General features: G+C 51.3%; 2 protein-coding genes across 10 annotated transcripts in view; one reads left to right on the top strand and one right to left on the bottom strand.

Annotated features, from left to right (window-relative positions):
- The window catches only part of DMAP1 (DNA methyltransferase 1 associated protein 1), a 38,074-nt gene extending 25,355 nt beyond the window's left edge, over positions 1-12,719 (top strand). For 5 of the 6 annotated variants that reach the window (XM_080622725.1, XM_080622727.1, XM_080622724.1 and 2 more), the window contains 2 exons: positions 6,884-6,956; positions 8,225-12,717. In XM_080622725.1, the coding sequence (XP_080478851.1) occupies positions 6,884-6,956; positions 8,225-8,571 (420 nt within the window). In that variant the 3' untranslated portion in view covers positions 8,572-12,717. Of the gene's footprint in view, positions 1-6,883; positions 6,957-8,224 lie in introns of all 6 variants that reach the window. The other variant, XM_080622729.1, reaches the window with a different exon arrangement.
- Positions 12,720-14,719: 2,000 nt separating this feature from the next.
- Positions 14,720-22,614, bottom strand: part of ERI3 (ERI1 exoribonuclease family member 3) — a 130,276-nt gene continuing 122,381 nt past the window's right edge. For 2 of the 4 annotated variants that reach the window (XM_080622736.1, XM_080622731.1), the window contains 2 exons: positions 15,733-15,893; positions 15,395-15,532 (listed from right to left, as the gene is read on the bottom strand). In XM_080622736.1, coding sequence (XP_080478862.1) covers positions 15,503-15,532; positions 15,733-15,893 — 191 coding nt within the window. In that variant the 3' untranslated portion in view covers positions 15,395-15,502. Of the gene's footprint in view, positions 14,819-15,303; positions 15,533-15,732; positions 15,894-22,614 lie in introns of those variants that run through there. The other 2 variants (XR_013957354.1, XM_080622737.1) reach the window with 2 other exon arrangements.

Here is a 22,614-nt window from a genome sequence, read left to right as displayed (position 1 = left end):
CCAGTCCTGGACTGATTTGAGAAGCTTTTACTACCTTTGTGTGCCCATTGTGACAGTCTTAGGTGTCATTCATCAGGTAATTTCATTGTATGTAACTTGGGCAGAGCACCCAATGTTACTTCTTTCTTTCATTAGCATAACCAATATAATGATTGGAATGAAATTAGTCACTGTGTATTTTTGTAATTGTGTAAGTGTACTTTCAGTTAAATTATTTAAGAGAAAAGCAGCATCAATTCAAGACTAGACTGTTGTGCTACAGGTTTTTGGATTTGTGTCTGATCTAGAAGTTTAAGTAATGTTCTTGTACTATGTGAAGCTGTCCTTGGAGTTCCCCCTCGTGTGGCCTATCATAGTGCCTTCCCTGCAATCACAGCACACTCTTTTTCGCTCTTGACCTGTTTGTCAAATGCAGCTCAGAGGCTGCAGCCCTTTCCATTTCCTGCAGCTACCTCTACAGGTCTCAGCTTGGTTTCTTTGTCGGTAGCAAGAGGCAGGGGTAGGACTATCTGGGAATCTGCAGATCTCCTAAAGCAAAATACTACCCTGTCAACTGGTAATGTGCTTTTAACATAAAACACCCTCCAGTAAAAATATCCTATGTGGTTCTTTGTTCAGCACCATGAATTTTACTATTTTTCCCTACACAAACATTTTCTGTAGTCCTTTTGCATTTGTTTTACAGGCTTGCACTATACTTAAAGCAAAATGTGTTTAAGGGCAAGGAAATGTTGGATTGATAAGTGGCAGATAATACTTTGCTTGCCAGAAGATTACAATCTTCTAAATGGCAGGCAGTCCTGGCAAGGTGTGAATTCTTCTTATCTTCTCGGATGTCTTGTTCCTTGTCAACCTGTGTGTCAAACTGGGATAAAGCTGACTCTTTCCAGGTTATCAGCTGTCGTTTGTGTGGATTCCAAGTCATTCTCATTTAGGCCACTTGTGCTGGGTCAAAGCAATCTATACACCCTTCCTTGGGGGCAAAGGGTGGGAGAGTATAAAAACCCTGAAGACCTTGTTACCTGTGCTGGTGAAAACCCATCAGGCTGAGCCATTGATGCTGATGGCTTCTTCAGGAAGTATTAGTTTTATCCCTGAAATCAGTGCTATAGATGCATAACGAGGCATTAATGTTTATAGGATCAGTGAGCTGCTACTTTCATACCTTCGAGTGCAGTGCTTCTCTGGGATCTGTTGGCTTCTCTCATCCTTGACAAAGCTTTCACTAGGTATATTCCTCTAACAAGTAAAACTGGTTTAATTTACTAGGAAGATTCAAGGACAGAATTTATATTTTTGCACAACTGATTTGGGAATTTGTGAGCTATGTCTAACTTCAGTCTAAATAAACCCTGAAATAACCATTTACATAAGTTAATGTAGAAATAGATTCTTCTTGAAAGATTGGTTTATTTAGCATTAAGCCTCATTGATGAAGCAAGTGGATGGTCATGTGCCATCCCAGAGTGATCACTGTGTTTAATGTGTTGCAGAGCATAGCAGAGATGGCATAGCAGTATGATTCTTTATTTTTACTTGTCCTAAACCTTAGTTTGGCAGATCAGCAGGCACTGATGTAAGACATGGGGTCTGTAGCTGTAAGCATGGGGCATGAAGAAGCATCTGTGTTCATTGAGACAGAGAATACCTATGCAGTTTGAAACTTCTGCATACATCCATTGCAATTTCCCATCTTTCTTCTATTGTAGCACTTTAGTTCTGAGCTGTTAAGCATTTCAGATTTCCAGAAATGTGCACTTTCATATCAGAAATTGAGTATTTTCTGCTGGGGTATTTTAAATTCCAGAGCTCTAAGACTGAAGTACTTAATATGGTTCTTTCTTTGAGTCAAACTGTGCAGGAGTGGAGGCTCTCTGCTGCTGCGGAGCAGAGCCGTGCAGCTGGGGAAAGGTTGACCTTCAGACAGAAAATGCAAGAAACATTATTCATCTGAAACTTTAGCACTCCTTCCTGGAAACCCACTAAGCAATTTGGTACTCTAAAGGTATCCACGAAGAAAGTGCCTAATGAGAAAGTTTTCTTGCTGCCGAAATTCATGAAGAAGGTGGTTTTCAATGTCAGTGAGCTGTATTATATTGCTGAACAGCAATGCCGGTGCATAAAACCACAGTTTATAGCTGTACAGACACAGGTCAGATGTGTGCAGTTTTTAGGATCAGTTGTTTTAGGACAGTTGTATTATTTAGGGTTGGGGAAGGCTGAGTTTAAAGAAAAGATTGTCTCAAAATGGAATTAAAATGAAGTGCAGCATTGGGGAGGGTATGTGTGAGATATCCAAATAACTGCTGGTTAATTTTAAACCTCTTGTATTTTGGTGGTAGACCACACAAAAGCTTCTAGCACAAAAGTGGGATGGTTTTGTTTTGTTTTGCTTTGGTTTTAAGTTGTGAGCACCAGGAACAGAGCATTTATGAAGAAAGGGATAAATTAAGAGCAGGACATTCAAGACAACCACATAGATATAATCACACATGGGAATGGAAATATGAATGCTGAATCTGTCTGTAGATCCTGCAGACCCATTCCTAGTGCAGATCCCCATGACAGTCTCTACCTGCCAGGTGGTGATGCTGTAAGACACAACAGGGGACTGTGTTGCGAGCTCTGCTATTACTTAGGCTTCTTTACTCCTCAAAAATATACTCGAATACATTTACAACTATGCTTAAAAATCTTAGCATAAGTCATGAAAACTGAATGGCCCACAAAGGTTAACCCAGTCTGGTTGGGGAGGCTGTATCTTCAGTTATTTCTTATCATGTTTGTTCATGTAATGAATATTGCCAATTAGTAACTCATTTGCAGTAGGTCTCCTAGTCATTAGTGTGAATTAGCAAGGTTTTGTTGGGGTAATGTCTCAAACATTAAATATAAATCCTGTATCATTCAAAACCTCAAGGATACTCTGCAGTGAGACCCTCTATGGAAATCAAATTACTCAGGTTCACCCCCAGTCTCTCAGCCCCTGCTGTGACAGTGTGGTGGATGCTCTGTTCATCTCTTTAAGCTTCATAACCCAATTCCTGAGCAATATCCTCCTCCTCCAGAGGATAGCAGGCTGGGTCAGTACTGGTGTACTCCATCCCTCTCAGGCCAAGTGCATGCCAGCCAAGGCTGTGTATCCCAGGACCAGGCAAGTCTTCTCTCTCCATAGGTAGGCTCTGGTAACTGTGGCTTCGTGGTGTTGATTCACACAGTTTTCTGTAGTTCTGTATTTATTTTTCTCTTGGTACACACAGTTCATGTGTTTAATGCAGGTTGTTTATAGCAAGGACAAAGGATTACAGTCCTTAAATCAAAAGCGACTTTGGTGTAATTATAAGTGCAGGCTGGTGTGGCAAAGTGGCTGTAGGGAGAGGCTGTCAAAGGAGAAGAGCATCCAAAATATAGTAACCTCAAAAATCCAGGCTAATCAGTTTTCTGACGGGAGCAATCTGTTTCCCAGGTATTATTATTATATGGGGACTTTAAAGATAATAAATAACAATAATAGTCTAGTATAAGGAAGGAAAGAAAAGGGCAAATGCCATTCACCTCGGAAACTGTGGTTGCTCACTGGAGTTCTCCCAGGAACATAATTTTCCTTAGCCCCTGCAGAGGACTTGATCCATGACAACACCAAGAACCTTCCAGGTGCTGTGGTGTAAGCAACAAGATTGCCTTGAGTGGTGTTTTCATTATCATAGAGACATGGCCTGCAGAAACTGTGTACCCCAGGGCAAGCATCCTGAGCCAGAGAGCTGTTCTCTGTGCTGTTGGCTTGGACCAGTGGTCCCTGTGGATTGCCATATTCCTTGGGAATGAGGGAAGGTGATACACCACTTCCAGCACTCTGGTGCATCTCTGGACATTTACTTAAAAAACCAAAACAAAGAAGGGCTTGCAGAAGTAAGCTTTTCAGAGCTGTATAGGGTGTGAAGGCTTCTCTCCTGCAACAAGGCAGCCCAGCTAACGGACCTTGGCTAACATATTATCAGCAGCATTTGAGTAATAGACTGCTCATTTAGTTTTAATACATTTTGCATAGAGAGCAATCAGCCTTCATCAGTCTTAGAGATGAATTGGCTTAGCCAGCTAAATTCTAAAGATATTAGTCTGACAGCAGCCACATAAATCATAACATTTTCTTAATGATGGTAAAATTAAAATATACTCTTGCTTTGACAAACCAATGAAGCCTTCCTGTTTGTTGGCCAGATCATCCTGCCTGAATTAAAAGGAAGCTTAATTGATGTGTTTTTAAACTAAACTCACAGCCCCACTCCTGAGCATCTTTTATGTTCCTTTCTTTGAAGTTAAATTAAATTTGTCCTGCCTCTCCCTATTCCATCTTCTAATCTTCAGCAGTGTCAGTGGAGACCTTGGCTTGGTGTTCATTGACCAAACTCCTGTGGGAAGTGAGCAGGACATGCACAACATCACAGCTGAAGGCTTTGCCAGGTTAATTGTGTTGCCAGTAGTTCTTCGAGCTTATGCTTTTCCTCTAACCAACAGAGGAAAGAGACCACAAGACCTCCTGTCTGTCCACCTAACCTAGTCAAGCATGACCTTTTCCTATTTCTTGTCCATTGGTCCTGAAGCTGGTTTGAGATCCAGCATGTTTTTGCCAGTTAAAGCTAGTACAATCTGACTAGGTCAGCTCATACATCCCCCAGCTGCAGCAGAACTGGGCACCTTGCCTATCTTAAATGTTCTGTGTGATTCCATGTGTGGCAGAATAGTTCTTTGGACCAAGGTCTGTTGCTCTCAGGAATGTCTTCCTAATGCTCCAGGCTAACCATTGTGTCTCCTGCTAAGCTGTGCAAACTGACCTTTTCTTCCTTGGCATCCTGCTGCTAGATGCAGCAAGGCACCCAGCAAATAACCAGGACCATCTCCTGTCCCAGTTCCTTGTGTTAGGGCTCCACCCTGTCCTGCTGCTTTTCAGCAGAGCCTCTAGAGAATCTGTGCCATAGAGCTTCTCAGAAAACCTACCTTAGTAAGGTTCTGGTCAAGTTAACATTCTGTACCAAAGACTTGACTGAAATCCAAATACCTGATACCTTTGGCAGCCTTTCTTCTGCTAAGACAATAATTTTGTGGTCAACTGTAAAGATTCAGCTTTTAAAGTATGAAGTTCATTGCTATGTAGAAACCCCAGCTCTAAGCTAGAGACCCTCAGGATTTAAGAAAGGACAGATACCCCTTCAGTCCACCTGTACTATTTGCATGAGGGAAGGCTTTCCCATTTCCTTTTTTGCATCCTCTGGATCAGGTTGATTTCTTAGAAATCCTCCTCCGATAGTCCTCTCCATCCTTTGCAGGGTCTTAATTGTGGTGCTAATATCTAGCAAAAGGGCTAGGTGTTACTTACTGTGTACTGTGAAATGCCCATTCCCCTGGGGTGCTCTGTGGCATCCATACTCTGGTTTCTTGGCTGAAACGATGTTGTGGGAAAGGGAGATTTTCCCGGCAGGTGCTGCATAGGTTGTGGAGCTGCTTATGGGACATCAGCCGCAGCTGAGTTAGTGCTTTCACCATTTGGGTATGTGCTCCTGCCTTCAAAGGGATTAAAAAGTTGCAGATGGTGTCTCCTGTTGTTGTTTTTGTGTTGGGGCAGTGAACACCATGGAAAAGATGGGCCTAATTTGGGAGGCTGACATTGGGCTGTCTGTTTCTGGGAGTTTCAACCTGTGGCTTAAGGGAACTAAGGTGACTATGGTACCCTCCCGTGAGCTCACCTCCGAGGCCAGTTTTAAGGTGCAGTAAAGAATGGCTCTCCTTCAGGTCATTCCCAGCCCAGTGTTGCAGGCTCGTGGTTGGTTTGGCCAAGGATGGGGCCGTTGCTCAGTAAGTGGCATGCAGGATGGCTGCAGGATGCTCTCACCTCTTGGCTGATCACTGACTTGCCGGGCAGCTTGGGCTGGTGATGGTGATCCCTGGGTGGAGGTGTAAGTTTGCTTTCCCAGGGCTGGATATGAAGGGACAGTCCACAGCTGTGTGCAGTAAGGTGTTTGTGGTGTTGAGAATCATTTTTTTCCTGGTCTGTCCTCTGGCATTGCTGAGGAAGGAAAGTGCTTTCATTCGTTCTTGGATATATCCGCAGGGCTTGGAAACCTGCTCTCCCTGATACATTGTGCCAGCTGCGTTTGTGCTGCTTGTAATCTAATAAATGCTTGGTCTGAGCAGCTAGGACTCCTGCTAGAGCCCAAATGAATGCAGAGGAAGGACCCTGCTAAGTGTACGCATTCTTCCTCTCCTGGCCAGCTCCGATTCCCTTTCATAGCTCACATCTGATGCTTCCTCTCTCACCTAGCCCCTTAGCTCCGATGTAAATGTGTGTTCACACTTCCGCCAGTCAAGTAACTGTGCTCTCTCTGTCTCTCCCCTTTGTTACAAAGCCTGCTCTGTAAATGAATCCCACAGGTCTGGGGCTCAGCAGGTAAAAGGAGAAGTGAGTCTGTTAGCGCATGAGTCTAATCAGGCCGGCTAAAGCGAATAAAGTAGGGCAGCATTGCACATTAGCTGCTGTGTAAATGAGCCCTTTGATGGGCTGGGCACCGCGGGAGAGGGTTTGAAGCCAAGAAGAACTTTTGTTGTTAATTCAGTGACACATGGAAACTGTAAAACAGCGTGTCTTGCACACACACAAGAGGGAAAATAAAAGCCCTCACGACCGGGCTTTTCAATACCTGCCCTCGGACCTAGTCTGAAAACTTTCAGCCCCTGTCTCCCTCTCTTACCACTTGATTTTCCTTTCTCTCCCTTTCTTTTTTTGTTCCCCCTGCACTATAAAAAGAAAAGCTCTCTTGCCTTTTGAACTAGACGGCTGTGAGTGAGGGCTATCTCTGAGCTGTGTGGCTCTGTTACCTTTGTGTTCCAGATGAAACTGCCAAGCTCGGTGGGACAGAAGAAGATTAAAGCCCTGGAGCAGATGCTGATGGAACTCGGAGTAGGTGAGTAAAGGGGGCACACGAGAGAGAAAGAGACACACAGAGCTAGCCTTTGTTCTCGAGATGGGCTATTTTTTCCCCTAGTAATACAGCCAGTTTCTTGAATAACAGTATGTGAATGGTTTTTAAAATATTTTATGTGTCTAAAAAAAAAGAAAGAGAGGGTAAAAGCCAGAACAAGATGCACAGGGTTTTTTATTTTTTTTCCTCCCAGTAGAAAAATGTTTTAAAAGAGCCTTTGTTTCTCTCTTGTTTGGGCCTTTTTAACCAGCAAGAGAGGCAGCACAGTATTAGGAAGGCAAATCTCAGCCTTGCAGGGAGAGGTACTTCTAAGTGTGTTAGTGACCACGGCACACACATTGTTCAGGGCTGCCCTGTCTTGCTTTCAAGCTTCGTTTCCTCTTAATTTACTGCTCACGGTGGCAAGTCCAAAATGCATCCGGGACTGTTCATCCCCCCTTTATAGGTTGCATGCTGTGTGAAAATCTGGAGCATCTCTGCCGAAGGGCGAGTAAACACACAGCCCTCACTCTTGAACTCCAGTGTCTTAGCAGCAGAAAGAAGGGTTCACTTAACAGGTACAATACCCACTCGTAGCTAGAGGGAAAGAAGCGCAGCCCATGGCTAGCTGCTGCCCTCCATGCGGTGGGTACAGTTTGCAGGTATCACAGGTCCCAGCATGCTGTGCCCCTTGACTGGACACCTTTTCCCCCCACTGTGGCTAGGGGGGGATTTTTAAACACAGAAAAATTAAAAAAGAAGGAAAAACCCCAAACCATGACCTTATTGGTGATCTAAAAGAGATTCCCGAGCCTGCTTCCAGCACTGACTTCTGTTAACTCATGTTAGTTTTTTGGGCCAGCTGATTTATGGCTTGATATGTTGTCTCAGAGACACTGCAGTTCTGAAGGCCTCCTGTGGCTGATGAAATGGTTCAACCAGGGTGGTTTTCCCTTCCTGATTTAAAACTAAAGGAGTTACCATCTTTGCTTGCTAGGGAAGCCTTGGGGAAGGATCTGAGTGCTTTTTAGAGCTCACTTTCTCTGAGAGTAAGGAGGGGTTCCTGACTCCCCACTCCTGCCTTACAAAACACAGGTATCTTGAGGGCTTTCTGGTGCTCCAGCCCTGCTGTGCCTTGGAATCCATGTGATGGGAGCAGGGCTCCTGGTGTTTCTTTGTGGAAGTGAATAGGCAGCCAGGACCTTTCTAGGGATCTTCTGTTGTAGGGTTGCAGGTCTGGGTATTTAACAGAACCCTTTTTTTCTCCCTAGATCTCAACCCGATGCCCACAGAGGAGATTGTGCAGATGTTCAATGAGCTGCGGAGTGACCTGGTGCTGCTGTATGAGCTGAAGCAAGCCTTTGCCAACTGCGAATATGAGCTGCAGATGTTACGGCACCGCTATGAGGCCCTGGCCAAAGCTGGTAGTATTGGTCCCCTCACTGCAGAAGGCGCCCATCCAGATGGCCAGGTGGGGCTCGGCATTGAGGAGGTCAAGGGAGATACCAAGGACCAGATCATTGATGTAGTAGGAGCACCACTGACCCCCAACTCGGTGAGAAGGAAGGTTGTGGGGGCAGAACAGGGAGCACTCAGGTCTCCGACGCAGATGCCCTGACAAGCGCTGGGGATGCTGCCCTGCTCTCCCTCCAGGCATGCGCGTCCAAGGGAGCACAGCATGCCTGTTTACCCCAAGTCCCAGTGCTGCTCTCTGGGCTCGTCTCCTGTGCTGGACAGTGTTCTTGGTGCTACAGGTGGGGTTGGCAGGGCTTTCTACATCCTGCATGCAGGCACATGGCTTGACGTGGGTGCCACCGTGGACCAAAGCAGCAAGGCTTTGGGTGACGAGAGCTTCCCCTAGGGCAGCAGCAGTGATTCCAGTACAGCTGCAGGCCTGAGGCATTTTCCTTCTAGACACAGCTCCATAAGGGTTTCTCAGAGGGAAGTGAGTGGGGAAAGCAGTCTTGAAATGATGAGCCATGACTTGCCCAAGTACCTGGCATCAAGCAGTAGTTCTGCCTGAAGCAGGAGGCTTGGGAAGGAGAGAGGTGTTTGAAGAGCAAAGGGGTGTTTTTATACCCTGCTTCCAGTGCTGTGAAAGGAAAGCCAGACCCTAGGGGTTCTTCCACTGTGAGGCCCGTGACAGTGTCCTGTGCATGTACCTCTGCAGGATGTGAATTACCAGCCTCTCCTCCCTGCCTCCATTCGGGCAGGCTGCCCAGCCCCTCACCACTGCCTCAGGGCCAAGGGTATGCCGGGGATCAGCTGAGGTTGCTTTCCCCTCTGTGCAGTCCCCTGGCACAGCTGAGCTGAACTGCCTGACAAAAGCTGCCCGTCTCCACACAGTGGCATCCCCGACGCCTCAGACATACTGCCCCTGGTAGTGGCACAGACCTTTACTTTCTAAACTGTATAATGTATTGCAGGATATTGAGAACACCTAATCGGCAGAGGTGACACCTTAGTCTGGACTTGAGTAATGTCCTATTTGATTGTGACAATATGGAGTCATAAGGAAGCGTTCCACTGAGACAGGTTCATGTTTGCAAAGGAGTCTTCTGAGTTTTTTCCCCCCCCCTTACTGCATTCAGTCTGAAATCTCACCCTTCCCTGCGGTCCCGAGTGTCCTGGATTGAAAACTTTTCGGGCTGATTCACAACACTCTTGCTCTCCCTTGAGACTTTGCTTGTTGGGAAGCTGGAAGAGGTGGTGGTGGTGGTGGCTGTGGCTGCAGGAGGAGGGAGCCCAGGTGTGTGTTTCTGACCACATTGTTCCTCAGTGCCACCTCCTTGAATTGGAAACAAAGGGGTGGGCCCAGGCAGCACAGAGAGGGTTAAACTGACCTGGTCTCTGACATATTTGAAAGAAATATAATCAAGTTAATTCACTGCAAGGCAAATTCAGTACCTAAAGGGCCCCCATGTTAAATACAGCACTGACCTTTACCGGCTGATTACACAAAGACGACACAATTAGATTAGTCCAAGACAAAAGGTCAAGCACATTCACACTGTGACCATTTTATGCTACCTTTTGAGGGGGGGGGAAATTACATCCCAGCTGGAGGGGTGTCTTGGAGAGGAGCGGAATGGGGCCGCTGTACCATGTTCTGCCTGGCTCAAGTATGTTTGGAGAGCCAAGCAGGGCCTGGCACTGTGCTTGCCCTGAACCCGGCCAGTGTGGCAGTGGCAGAGACAAGCAGCCTGTGACCCAGAACCAGTTCTTCCAATGGTAAGCTGACCTGAGTGGAGCCCATGTGTTGATGATGCTCCCGGCCCTGCCCACAACCGGCAGGAGCCTTCCCAGTGCCTGTCACTCAGCATCATGGCTAAAATTGGCCTCTGGAAGATAAATGGATTGGGGTCAGCTCTGAGAAGAGCTGGGGTAGGTGCTGGCTGACGAGATGTGTGGATGTTTGTCCTGGTTTTGGGGTTATCCCTACACGAGATGGGCAACACCTTGCCCTTCCTCTCACCAGGTTTAACACTGCCACGCAAGCCTTGAGCTCCCCAGTTCAAGTGTGTTGCTTTGCCACTGAGTTGCTGGGGGCCCTTGGGGGAATCATCTAATCTCCCTGCTTCAAATTCCTCTGGGTTGAAGAATCCCTTTGTGCTGTCTAGCACTGTCCATCCATGGCACTCCACATGTTGGATTAAGCATGGATTAGTTTAGCCTCCAAACCAGCTGCTCTCCTGAAGCCAGATTTGCTTCCCTAGAGAGAAGTATCTTGCTCCAGATGTTGGAGGGAGTGAGTGGCAAAGCCAGGAATAGGACTAAGGAGTCCTGACTCCTTAGCCCTGCCTGGCATGCCTGGATTCCTTCCTAGAGATTGGAACGGATGGGCAAAGGCACAATGGGGTCTTGAGATACTGTTTGTGGCAACATCTGGCTGCCTCCATCCCCCTTATCCAGCAGTGGGGATGGGTGCATCTCAGCAGGGTGTTAGGGGAGGTCATGGAAGTGAGAACCTGTGGGGCAGTGGGAAGCTGGGCACTGTTCTGCCTCACCGTGTCCACCGCATCCCAGCTGCCCTGGCTGCCTGTCCGCCCTCCCCAAGGCACTGCGCTCCCGTTGCTGACCATTAAAGCCGAGCTGGGATCCCCCCAGTGCCGTCTGCTGCTGACCCTGGTAGGGGCTTTACTCGGGGCCTTTGGGAGGTGAAAGGTGAGCCGAACTCAGAACAAATTAGTTCCAAGCAGAAGTTCAGCCAGTTACTCCAGATTGGATCCTTTGATTTCCGCAACTCAGACTCCACTCAGTGATCTGTAATGAGTGACTCTCAGAAATCCTCACATTGCAGCACTTTGTTCCTGAGCTCACAAGTCAGCCCATTAATGGGTAAAGGAAAGGACCTTGAGTCTAAGAAGTCTCGGGTTCAGAGTCAGAATTATTTGACTTTTAAGCTTCCTTTATCTGAACTCCTGCTGACTTCTTGTTTTCTGAGCCTGTTTGAAAGCTAGAAGTTACATTGTTAAGATCAAACATTCTCTCTTTCCAGATGGAGTTACAATATCTGTCTTTTATATATATATTTTAATATATATAGTGTATATATACCAGGGTGTATATATAGACCTCTCCTTTTTTTTTTTTAATCGTTCTTTCCATTAAAAGAAACTAGACTTGTAAGCTCTTGTAAATTATAATGTAAAACATTTTTTTTAACCAGACAGTTCCCAATTTTGCCCAAGGCAACTGGAATAGCTGCGCCACAGAAGGCAATAGGAAGGTGATTAATATGAATTTGTGACATATTTGAAAGATGGGTCTTTTGCCATATAAAGATTATCAAACACATGTGCTCTTCCCCATTAATTCCACAGCCCTCCCAGGGAAGCCACAAAGCCCAGCTCCTTTGTTTCCAGGGTGGGTTTTTTGTTTTTTTAAATGTACCTTTCGCTCCCCTTGATTACCATGGATTTGGTTTTTATAGGGCATCTGCTCACACTGCTGCGTGGGTTCTCTGGCCCTTTTATTTCCCCGTTAATCGGATCCCGCGAAGGCAGCCGTGCCAGGGCCTCTGACAAAATCCGTGTGTGTGTTGTATTTAACTTTTAGCCGTGCAAATTCCATGCTGTGTTTGCCATCCGCCCGGTGCCCGGCGGGAACTGGGGGCTGCCTTCCCGCTGGTGGAGGCAGCGGGGCCTCCCACGACGAGCGCTGGGCTGGATCGGTTTGGACACCATAACCGGTGCTGCCTTGTCCAGCCCCTGAGTGCTTGCTGGCCTTTGGGGACAGGGGGTAGCTGCAGGGACATGATTGCAGTCCCCTGCCACTTCCTGTGGTGTGTTATCCAAAGTGGGCCCCAGCCCCAGGGTTCCGGCACAGTGTGACTCTACAGCACCCAGCACATGGGGTACCTGGTGGTTCTGGCATGCCTGGGGCACCCTGCACACAGAGTCCAGCTTGAAGTGCTTACAGACCACTGCATGGTCTTTAGAGCCTGTGCAGTGCCTGGCAGAGAGGCTCCCTGCAATGCAGCGTGAAGGCCCAGTTCCCTGTTTGGTGTAAATGGTCCCATTTTTCCTATGGGTGGATTCAGCCAGCACCTTGACTGTGAAGGGTGAGGATTGCCAGAGCCCACCGGTCTCACTCCTGTGTATTGATGCGTGCTGCCCAGAAAAGAGGTGGTTTTTTTGAGGGGCTGTGGTTCTCTGTCAGCCTCCTACTTTGCTCCTGGGCCGCTTCACTGCAGGACTGGATGGTGGAGGAGCAGTTCCAGGCTCTGCCCTGTCCCATGTTGAGCATCCGTGGCGTGGCTGGCTGTAGTGCAGAGCTGCTCTGCCCCTCTCTCAAGCTCCTAATGCCTTCTTGTATCCCAGCTTGCTCAGTCAGGGTCCTGGGGCCACTGGGTTGTTGCAGAGCTCAGCCCCTTTCTCCTGCTCTCTCCCAGACCCTGTGCCAAGAAGGTGACCATCCCAAAGCCCTGTCCCAGAGCCCACAGGACACTGGCTTCCTGCAGCCATGGGGCAGGATGTGAGCCTCCTGTTGTCCCTGGCATTCACGATCAGGCCCAACTCCTCCTGCTGCCCTGCCCAAGGCAGGCAGACACCTCTGGCTTCAGTCTGTAGTGAGGTCCCTGTACCCCATGGTTTGCAGGGCTTTGGAGGGGCTGCGGGGTTGCTGAAGTCAGCAATGGGAGCCTGGGTTTGTGTAGTGCCCACTGTGGGCACCATGGCCCTGCTGTGAGACCCACTGCTGCTGCCCACCCCATGTCCTCTCTACCTGCCTTTCAAGTGTTAACTGGCGATCGATCCGCCGTGACGTCCTCTGAGTCACATTCTCGCCTGCAGGAGGAAAGGGCAAAGGCCAAGTTCTTAGTTTTCATAGAAAACTAATTAGATGACTCCATCGAAAATGGGTCAATAAAGCTGATCAGGGGCTGCTCAGAGGGAGCCATTAAAACCCCTGTGACCTTTGCTGGAGTGAGTGGGCTGGGGCTGCCCCTTCCCTCTGGGATCGTCCCATTCCGTGCCAGCTGGACAGCTGAGTCCCTGTCACACCGCAGCACCAGGCAGGACGTGATGGTGGTTCCTCCATGGCCCGGGTATGGCTCCTGTGCATCATGGAGCTGAGGCTTGTACTGGCAGAGCGGGTGCCCCAGCGCCCTGGGCAGAGCCGTGCTGGCTCCAGCCTGTAGCAGGGATGCTCTGTGATAGCAGCTATGTGGACACAGTGTGCCAGGTTGCAGGGTGAGGTGACAGATGCCAGTAGGATGTGGCGGTGGCACCCATGGGTGCAGCCCTGCTGGGACAGGCTGGTGGCATCCTTGGTGGCTGTCCTGGGGTACAAGCAAACAAGGTGGTGGGAGAGGCTGCTGGGAAGTGTTCTCAGTACCAGGGAACCCAGACCTCCCATTCACAGCCAAAAAGCTTGTCTTGGTAGGGAGCACAGACATATTGGGGTGCTGTATCCCAGACAGGACAGCCCCATCCATGGGGCACCCAGGCAACACACCCCTGCCTCTGCTCCCACCCCCGTACACACTCACACATGGATGGGCACAGCCCAGGCTCCTTTACCCCCAAACTTTATTCATGTGGCACATTTACAGCAAGGATTGGAATAACTAGACAATGAAAATGCTGGGTTTGCATTATCGGTTGGTTTAACTGGAACACCACACACCATGCAGTCATGTACCGCCAAGTTCAGTGCCTGTATTGCCCTTCTGGCTGCCGTCACCGGCTTCGCTCCAGGCCATGCACGCACGGGCCCGGGGCTGCAGCCTCCCTGCTAGGTCAGCACCCGGACGAGGGCTCCATTCAGCAGGGCCCTGGGGCTGGGTGATAGGTGACACTTTTGGGGGGGGGGGGCGACACGTGTGCCCTCAGCCTGCCCCATGGCTGCCCCCCAACCGCCCTGGCCGGCCGGGAGCCCACCCAGCCGGAGGGGATGTGCTCGGCAACTCTCTCAGGCAACAAGCCAGCTGCTGCTGAGCGTCCGCGGGGACCGTGGGGGGGCCGAGCCGCAGCTCGGGGTCGGAGGGAGGCCGGATGGGGTCGGAGGGGAGCGGGACCAGGGGCGCGGGGCAATTTGCAGCTCCCCTGCTCGGGTACCTGTGGGCCGGGGGCCAGCGCTCGCTGGCACGTCCACCGCCGGCGACCGACGCAGTGCTGTGGCGGGCCCGTCCCCGGTGGAGCTGGGATCGGTCGGCGGGGCCGGGGCAGGGCTCGGGCATCCCACTCAGCCCTGCAGGAGGCACCAGCAGGCGGGACGGGGACGGGGCTCCGCATGGATGCTGTCACCTCCCTCTTGCCGCCCGCCCGCTGGGCCCCTGCCCCACTGAAGGGAGCCCTCCGGGGCCCCGCAGCCCACGGTGGGGCTGCCAAGGGGCTCTGCAGCGGAGAATACAGGCACTTCACCTTGAACATAAAGAGACGGATCGCATTTGTCACATACAGGAGTCAGAGAGGGGTTAGTGTTGACTCAAAAAGGGGGGAGAGGCGCTCGGGGGAGAGGCGGGGGGGCTGGCAGGGAGGGCGAGGGGCCGTCTCGACACTGCTGAGCCTCCGTGAGCGCTGCCCGGGCGCAGGCATCGCCGCAGCAGCCATCGAGGCCTGGAAACATAAAACCAGAGAAAAGAAAGAAGAAGGGAAGGTGGGGACGGCCCATGCCGGGGAGGGAGGAGATGGAGGGGGGGATGCTCTGGCTACGGGGCGGGAGAGGGAGGACGGGGTGGGATATGGAGGGAGGGACGGAAATCGGGAGCCAAAGAAAAAGAACTACGAGTCTAAAATGTGGTGCAAGCGCCCTACGCGGCTGTCCGCTAGCATGGCATAATGTCCGGAGCAGCCCAGAGAGGGAGTCACATCAGGTCTACACAGATTTGCCTTCCCATATATACAACCTCTACTGGAGTTAACAGCTGAAATTGAGATTTTTTGTGTCGGTTCCTCTGGCCTCGGTTGCCGTTTTGTTTTTAATGCTGGAGCCCGTCCTCCCCGCCTCGCCGGCGCCGGGCGCATGCAGCCCTTGCCTGGCTTGCCTTGGGGATCAAAAGGGTTTGGAGGTCTGCTTGAAGATGAAGCCTCTATGGGCCAGTGTCTTCATGATGTTGGCGATGTTCTTACAGTCATCTGCGGAGAGAGAGCACAGAGGTGCTGGGTTAAAGCCACGATCAGACCAGGAGCTGTTGGATCAAGCTCCCAGTTCCATGTTGGGGCCATGCAGCTCCAGGCACAGCCCCTCTATCCACACCAGTACAGGCACTTTGTCCCAAGTGCCTTGCAGTGGTGTGGGGCAAGTGCAGGGTCCCCAGCTACCCAGCACTGGTCACCTGCATCCCAGTATGGCCCCATGCTGCACTGGGATGGATCCATGCCCAGGACCCAGAGGCTTGGCATTGCCCAGGCTGCAAGTGGATACATCCCTGGGTTCTCCAGGCTGGTGCTTGCCCCACAGCCTGTGGGGAGCTGGTAGATTCGGAAGGCATCATTCCTGCAAGACAGACCCATGACAGTCCCTATCTCTCGGCCAGTGGCTGCTTCCCTGCAAGCCCAGTGCCAGCCTCCTGTTCCAGCACCACTGTCCCTCAGGTGCAATGGCCAGCAAAGGGGCTGTCCCTGCACTGGGATGGGGACAGCAAGTGAGGCTGGAGCTGCTCTCCACCAGCCAAGCCTGGTCCTCAGCTTCCCCTAGCACTCTTCATGCAGGGGCTCTGTGGCACTGGGCTCTCTCTGCAGTTCGGGGTTGTCCCTGTCCCCACCAGAGCCAGCCCTTGGTGCTGCCCCGTGCCCACCAGCCCCATGCTAAGTCAGACCATGGTCGAAGCGGGTACCGGGATCCATCCAGCAGCTCCATGACCACCAGATCAAGGGGTGGCCGAGCAGCAGCTGGGAGGGGGAAGGCTCTGGCTGCTGTTATTTACCTGGGACTAAACTCAGGCACCGTTTGCTAAAATAGAAGCCGGGCTTAAATTGATTCCTAGTGTCTATATTTCATGTTGAAAATTGGCTTGTAAATCCATGTTTTGATCTATGAGGGCCGTCTCCTTAAGAAAAAGCAAGAGTAAATGTGTAATTTCTCCCTTGACAGCACACGGCGCAGAGGCGATCCTTCTTCCCGCTCCCCTCCGTTTCGGGACAGCTCCACTCGTTCCGATTACCACTCTTTCTTCCTCGCCCCACGCCTTGATGTCTCCATTTCATTACCGCCCGCCCATTTATCAAGCTGTTACCGTAAGGGTGACTTTGCCCACTTGCATGTGGCAGTGGGGCCCGGCTGACACGGGGAGAGGGTGCCCCGGGAAGGGGGGAGCAGGCAGGGCCCCCCTCTCCCTGCCGCCGCTGGATGGATGTTGTGGTGGAGGGAAGGCTGCATCATTACTGATGTGTAAATGATAAAGAAGCCTCCACATCCATCTCCCAACTGTAAATCCAGGGAGTGCTTTATAATCAAGCTACAGCGATAATAATGTGAAATTAGGTCTCTCTATCAATGGGAGGAGGCCTTTTAATCACGGCTTAAAGGGTGCAAACGCTGTTTATCATAATTGAACTGTATCCGGGCTAATTGTGGCCATATTTCACTGTCTAGGAGACAGCAGGCTGCCTGCTGACAGTGCCGCGTGCCGCGCTGAGGGCCCCGCGCAGACGGGCAGCGCTGCCCTGCTGCCAAGCGCCTGCCTGCAGGGATGGGGATGCCCTGCTGCTCCCTGCCCACCACCAGCACTGCCCAGCCCCGCTGCGCCCCGTGACCTGATGGCAAAGCCATCACTTGTCCCTCAGCGCTGGTCAGAGGTGCAGCTCCTCAGGGGATTGCCCTGAGCTGCTGGGACCCTCCTGTCTGATGGCTGGCAGCAGAAGAGGTAATGTCCCCACTGGAGCTATGTGCCTCCCTAGTGTTCCCCCGCCCCTCTCATGGCACCATTCCCCTCGCCACTGTGACAGACAGGGGAAGGGAGCTGGGTATGAGAACAGCCTGATGAAGAAGTGTCCAGGGCATGTAGTGACAGGACAAGGGGAATGGTCTTAAACTGAAAGAGGGGAGATTTGTATTAAATATTAGAAAGAAATTCTTCACTACGAGGGTGCTGAGGCACTGGCACAGGGTGCCCAGAGAAGCTGTGTCTGCCCCATCCCTGGCAGTGTTCAAGGCCAGGTTGGAAGTGGCTTGGAGCAATCTGCTCTAGTGGAAGGTGTCCCTGTCCGTGGCAGGGGTTGGAACTGGATGAGCTTTAAGGTCCCTTCCAACCCAAACCATTGTATGATTCTAAAGAGAGGTGTCCCCAGCCCCACTGGCTGGCACAGGGGCAGCGATGAGCCTGTCTGTGCCTTTGTCCTCTGCTAGCCAAGGTGGCACCGATGGCTCTGGAAGTGCCCTGGAGACGACGGGTGTCCTGCCTGGCCAAGCCACAGCGCCACCTCCTGCTGTCACTTATTCCAACACAAACGAGCCTCTCACCATCCTTAGGACCTGCTGAGGCGCCGGGAAACCAGCACCAGACCTGCCCCAGGAGCCAGCTCCCAGTTGTACCTAACAGGGAAATGGTGGCTTGAAAGACAGCGAAGCCAAGGCAGGGAGAGTGCCACCATCTGCAGCCAAAGCACCCCCACCAGCCAGCCCTGGCCTGGTCTCCCAGAAAAGTAACAGCAAAGCAAATCCTGGCCTCTGAGCTGCATCAATGGATGGGAAAGCACAGCCCTGGCAGCTGCCCTTCACCACTCCCAGGCATCCCGTTGCACCCTCCTTGTCCACAGCATCACCCAGGGCCGGTGTGGGATGCTAGGACTTGGCTATTGCTCTGTATGGCTGCCAGGGGAACTGCACAGAGACCTGGGGGACCCCATGGAACCTCCTGGGACTCTCAAGCTGGTCCCTGGGGAGAACCCCTGGGACCACTGGCTGCTTCCTGAACCCCACCAGCTGCCTTCCCAAAGCCCTGATGTGCTCTCATGCTGAATGCCAGTGCTGGGAGCTGCCCTGGGCTCTGAGCTGCTGGCCTGTGAAGCCCGTGGGACCCCAGCAGGTTGGTGATACCTGCACAGGTAGCACTGTCCTTCCTCACCATCCCAAATGTCATGGCCCTTTGGCAGTGGGAGCACCAAGCTTGTCATAAGTCATTTAGTGAGACTCATTCCAAATCAGTGCTAAGGTAAACACGCTTATTATAATTATCCATGTAAAAAAAAAAATCAACAACAGCAGAACAACTTTCTAATATGCAATTACAGCCATCTATTGATTTTACAATGTAATCCGCTGCGATTGATTTAATAACACAATTATAGGCTGGCTCTCGGGATATTAGAGTGGGAGATTTTCATAAACTCCAAAGCAAAAAACTAAGCGGCTTTTAAAACAACACAGTCAGATGGCCGTTTGGGGAATTATTAGCAATATGAAATCCTCTAAATCTGGCCGTTGTTACCTTGTGAAAGGAATTTCCATTACAAAAATGGCAACTGACAGCCTAAGAGAGCGCAAACAGGATTGCTCTGCTGCTCTTCCAGTGCTTAATCCATTGCAAAGGTGACCACGGGGCAGGGGATGAGTGGGATCCGATACAGGCCGGGGGCCAGGGGCAGCCCTGCCCTCCTGGTGCCCCTGCTGTCGCCAGCACCCAGGCTGGCACCCACCGAACCCGTCCCATCCCGGTGCCCCTGCTTGGGCCCGCAGAGGCCACCAGGGTGCGGAACCTCCTGATCCCTATCCCAGCACACCCGGGTCCTAGACACTGCCAGGGGCCATTGGGGTGCCCGCCTGTGTCCCCAGGCCCGCGCAGGGGGACAGGGTGAAGGTGGCCCCATGTCAGTGGCTGGCACAGCTCTGCGGGTGCTGCACAGGCTCCGCATGCTCCCGCTCTCCTGGTGCTCGCTCCCTCAATGTATTCCTGACTTTATGGGCACATTTTTCTTGTCAAGCTGACAGGGTTGCTAAGTGGATTTCTCCCTGATATGCGGACGGATTATCACATTACTCCAATGTCCTACACAAACATATTACTTTATATTCAATAGCCCTAATGAATATAAACTGCTTTTTCTTTTTTGGGGGTGGGGGGTAATCTATAGATTTTTAATGAGGGCACTATTAACTCCCTCCTCTTTAAAACAGACTTAGGTGCAGCCTCTGAGTAGAAAATCAATGGTGTTATTGTAGGAATATTGTATATTGATATTGTAATAATAAGATGCAATTGATTTAGGGGTGTTGTGCAGTGTGTGTGAAAGGGGTCAGCCTGGGGTTATCCTGCCTCCTGCAAACAGAGGGTGGCTCTGTCCTGCCTCCCTGCCCCTCGCCTTGTCATGCTGCTGCCAAGCATCACCCCATGTCCCCCCTGTGACCCACTGCAGCACTGCATGGCCTCGAAACCCATGTCCCGGCCCTCTCTGTGTCTTGACAAGCTCTTGCCACAGTGACAGCCAAGGACAGTGGTATGTGCACACACATGGGGCACGGAGCCTCTCTTAATTAGGGCTGGAGTTTGCCACCATTCAGCATCACTGACTGCCCTTGTCCTTGGAGGGGGACAGACATTCCCACCACACTCCTCTGCCAGAATGGAGCCAGAAACCCCTCATCCCAGCCAGTGCACATCCTCCCTGTGGCCACTGCAAACCCAGGATGAGCTCAAGGATTCCATCAGCAGGATGCTTAGCCTGCAGCCCGGGTATGATGCAGGAATGGGGCTGCCAGGAGGAGCGATGCTCACTGGGGAAAGCATCACCTCTGCACCCACCCCAGGCTCCTGCTGGCATTTCCCCTGCCTCTCCATGGCACTGGACTGTGCGGATGCCACCACCACTGGGGCACAAAGGACTGAGCACCACTGTGACCACCTTGCGCTGGGCTGAGACACACTGCAAGGAGCTGGGGGAGTGCAGGGCCCCCTAAATGTGCTGATTTGGAGGCAGCCCCTCTGCACCTGTGCTATGGCTGGGAAGACGGATCACCCCCAGCCCGAGCTGAGCAGGTCCATATTTAAACTGTCCCCATGCTTTATGGGCTGTACAAGAACTGATGCTCAGGCGACGAGGGGCCATTTGTCAATGTTCTAATGGCAGATTACTGTTAATGAATAATATCACCGCTGCCTTTGTATAACAGCTCCCTGCAAAGCGGAAACCCTAACTGCCGCCCTCTGTCTCCTGCTGCTGACCCCAGTGACAGCAGGTGGCCTTGTGACCAGCAGGAACCACATGGTCCCCATGAAGCTCAGCCAGCATCCCCAGCAATAGCAAAGGGGAGCGCTGGGTGCTGTGTCCCCTCAGTGGGCCGTGCTGCTCCCTATAAGCAGTCACATCCCCAGGAGGCGACAACCATCAGGGGCAATGAATGACAGCGTTTGCCTGGCACACACAGCCAGAGACAGTCACTGCTCATGCTGGAGATGGGAGGGAGCTGCGTCTGGTCTGCATCCATCCTTGCCACGACATACAGGGATAAATGGGGACACCGGGATGCCCAGTTGCAGTGGTGATGCGGACATGGCAGAGCTCAGAGTTCCCATCCTGAAGGTATCCATGGGGACACCAGGGACGGTCCCACCACTCTTCTCCCAAACAAATGGCCTCATAATGCTGCATGTGGGGCAAGGGGCTCCGTGTGCCCCGCACAGCCGGCAGGTACATTAGGTGGAGCTGACAGCGACGTGTGGAATATTAAGAATAACTTACCTCATTATCTGCAATTACGTTACTGCCACACACCTCATTTCTTCATGAAGAAAAGGAAATTAGTTTTATATTGACTTCATCCCAGTGCCTCCCCTGCCTGCCCCACCACAGAGCGCCCGCACGGGCTCTGAACAGGGTTTGGACACAATCAATACTCGTCCTGTCCCTACCTGTTGCTGTTCCTGTCCCTTGGGGATGGGATGCTCATTCGACCCTCTGCACACTGGGGTCAGCGAGGCCTCCAAATGTGGCTCACCCCAGCAGGGAGGCTGGATCTGGGAGAGCCTGTGTCTGGCAGTTTCCAGGTCCACAGAGAGGTAACACCACTGGGTGTTTCTGGGAAGCAGCCAGGCAGACACAACAGAGGGGACACATTCTTGTGTTCCATTGTATGCCCTGGCACCTGCTTCCCCCTGCCCGGGCTGGCCACTGTCACCCCATGGGTGATGGGATGCTTCCTCCTGTCTTCCATGCTGGGAACCACTCTTTCTATTGTGTCCCCACCGCACTGGCACACAGCTGGGTAGATGGGGACACAGCGCCTTGAAACATGACATGTGCCAGCCCTCAGGCTGGTGCATGGCCTGGCACAGGTGATGCCATGTGCAGGGATCCCAACATCTGGGGCATCCCAGCTCGAAGGGACAGGCAGCTCTCTCACAACATCCCCACCAGTGCATGATCCCAAAGGGTGCTGATGTTGCTCGGGCTGAGGGTGGCACAGCGTGTGCTGAGCCGTCGGCTTGTCCTCCATCCCCGTGACTGTCCCCACACACCCAGCATCCCAGCGGGCATCCCTGGGCAAACAAAGCGAGCGCTGCCACTGCCCCGCTCCTGGCTGCGGCCTCTCACCGGCCGGGAGGGAAGGGGAGCGGCGTGCGTGGCAATACAGGGGAAAAAGCCAATTTCATCTTTATTAGAAGGAGATTTCTCTTTTAGTAATAAGCACACTTCAAATAATTAGCGTGTTTTACGTAATAATGAAATTATGGAAATGCAGGCCACTTATTCAAACAAGTCACCATTACCATATTTTTAAATATTAGACTTAATTAGAGTTTATCACTTCAGAGAAGTACGAGGAGTGGAAATTTTTTTCCTTTACAAAAAAAATCCTCATAAAGTGTTTATTAAGAGCGGGTAAGGAGGGGATAATGATCTGTTTGGAAATTAAGGCAATCAAACATTTAATGCTCTGCACTCCTGTAGGCAAAAGCATTCAAATGAGTCAATTATACATCCATTATCCAGGCACGATTAAACAAGGCAGGACGGGGAATTTGTCCTCCGCATCATGCGATTGTCGCGAGGACTTATGTCCACTTAAAGGCAGCTAATAAAACACTAAACTTGGAGAAGGAGAGCAAGGGAGGACTGAGAGAAGGCAAGACAAGGGAAGAGAGGCGGCGGGTCAGTGGGACCGTGGACGGGCGAGAGTGGGAGATGGGTAAGGATGGAGCCGTGTCTGCATCCCAGCCCTTCATAAATCAAAGTAATTAAGTTAACATGAAAATCAACTTCACCATCCCGTTAAATTACAG

This window comes from Psittacula echo (genome assembly GCF_963264785.1).
Source record: "Psittacula echo genome assembly, chromosome: 7".
In the NCBI taxonomy this organism is placed as follows: Eukaryota; Metazoa; Chordata; class Aves; order Psittaciformes; family Psittacidae; genus Psittacula; species Psittacula echo.
The sequence above is the reverse complement of the archived record's forward strand: the minus strand, read 5'-3'. Positions and strand labels throughout refer to the sequence as shown.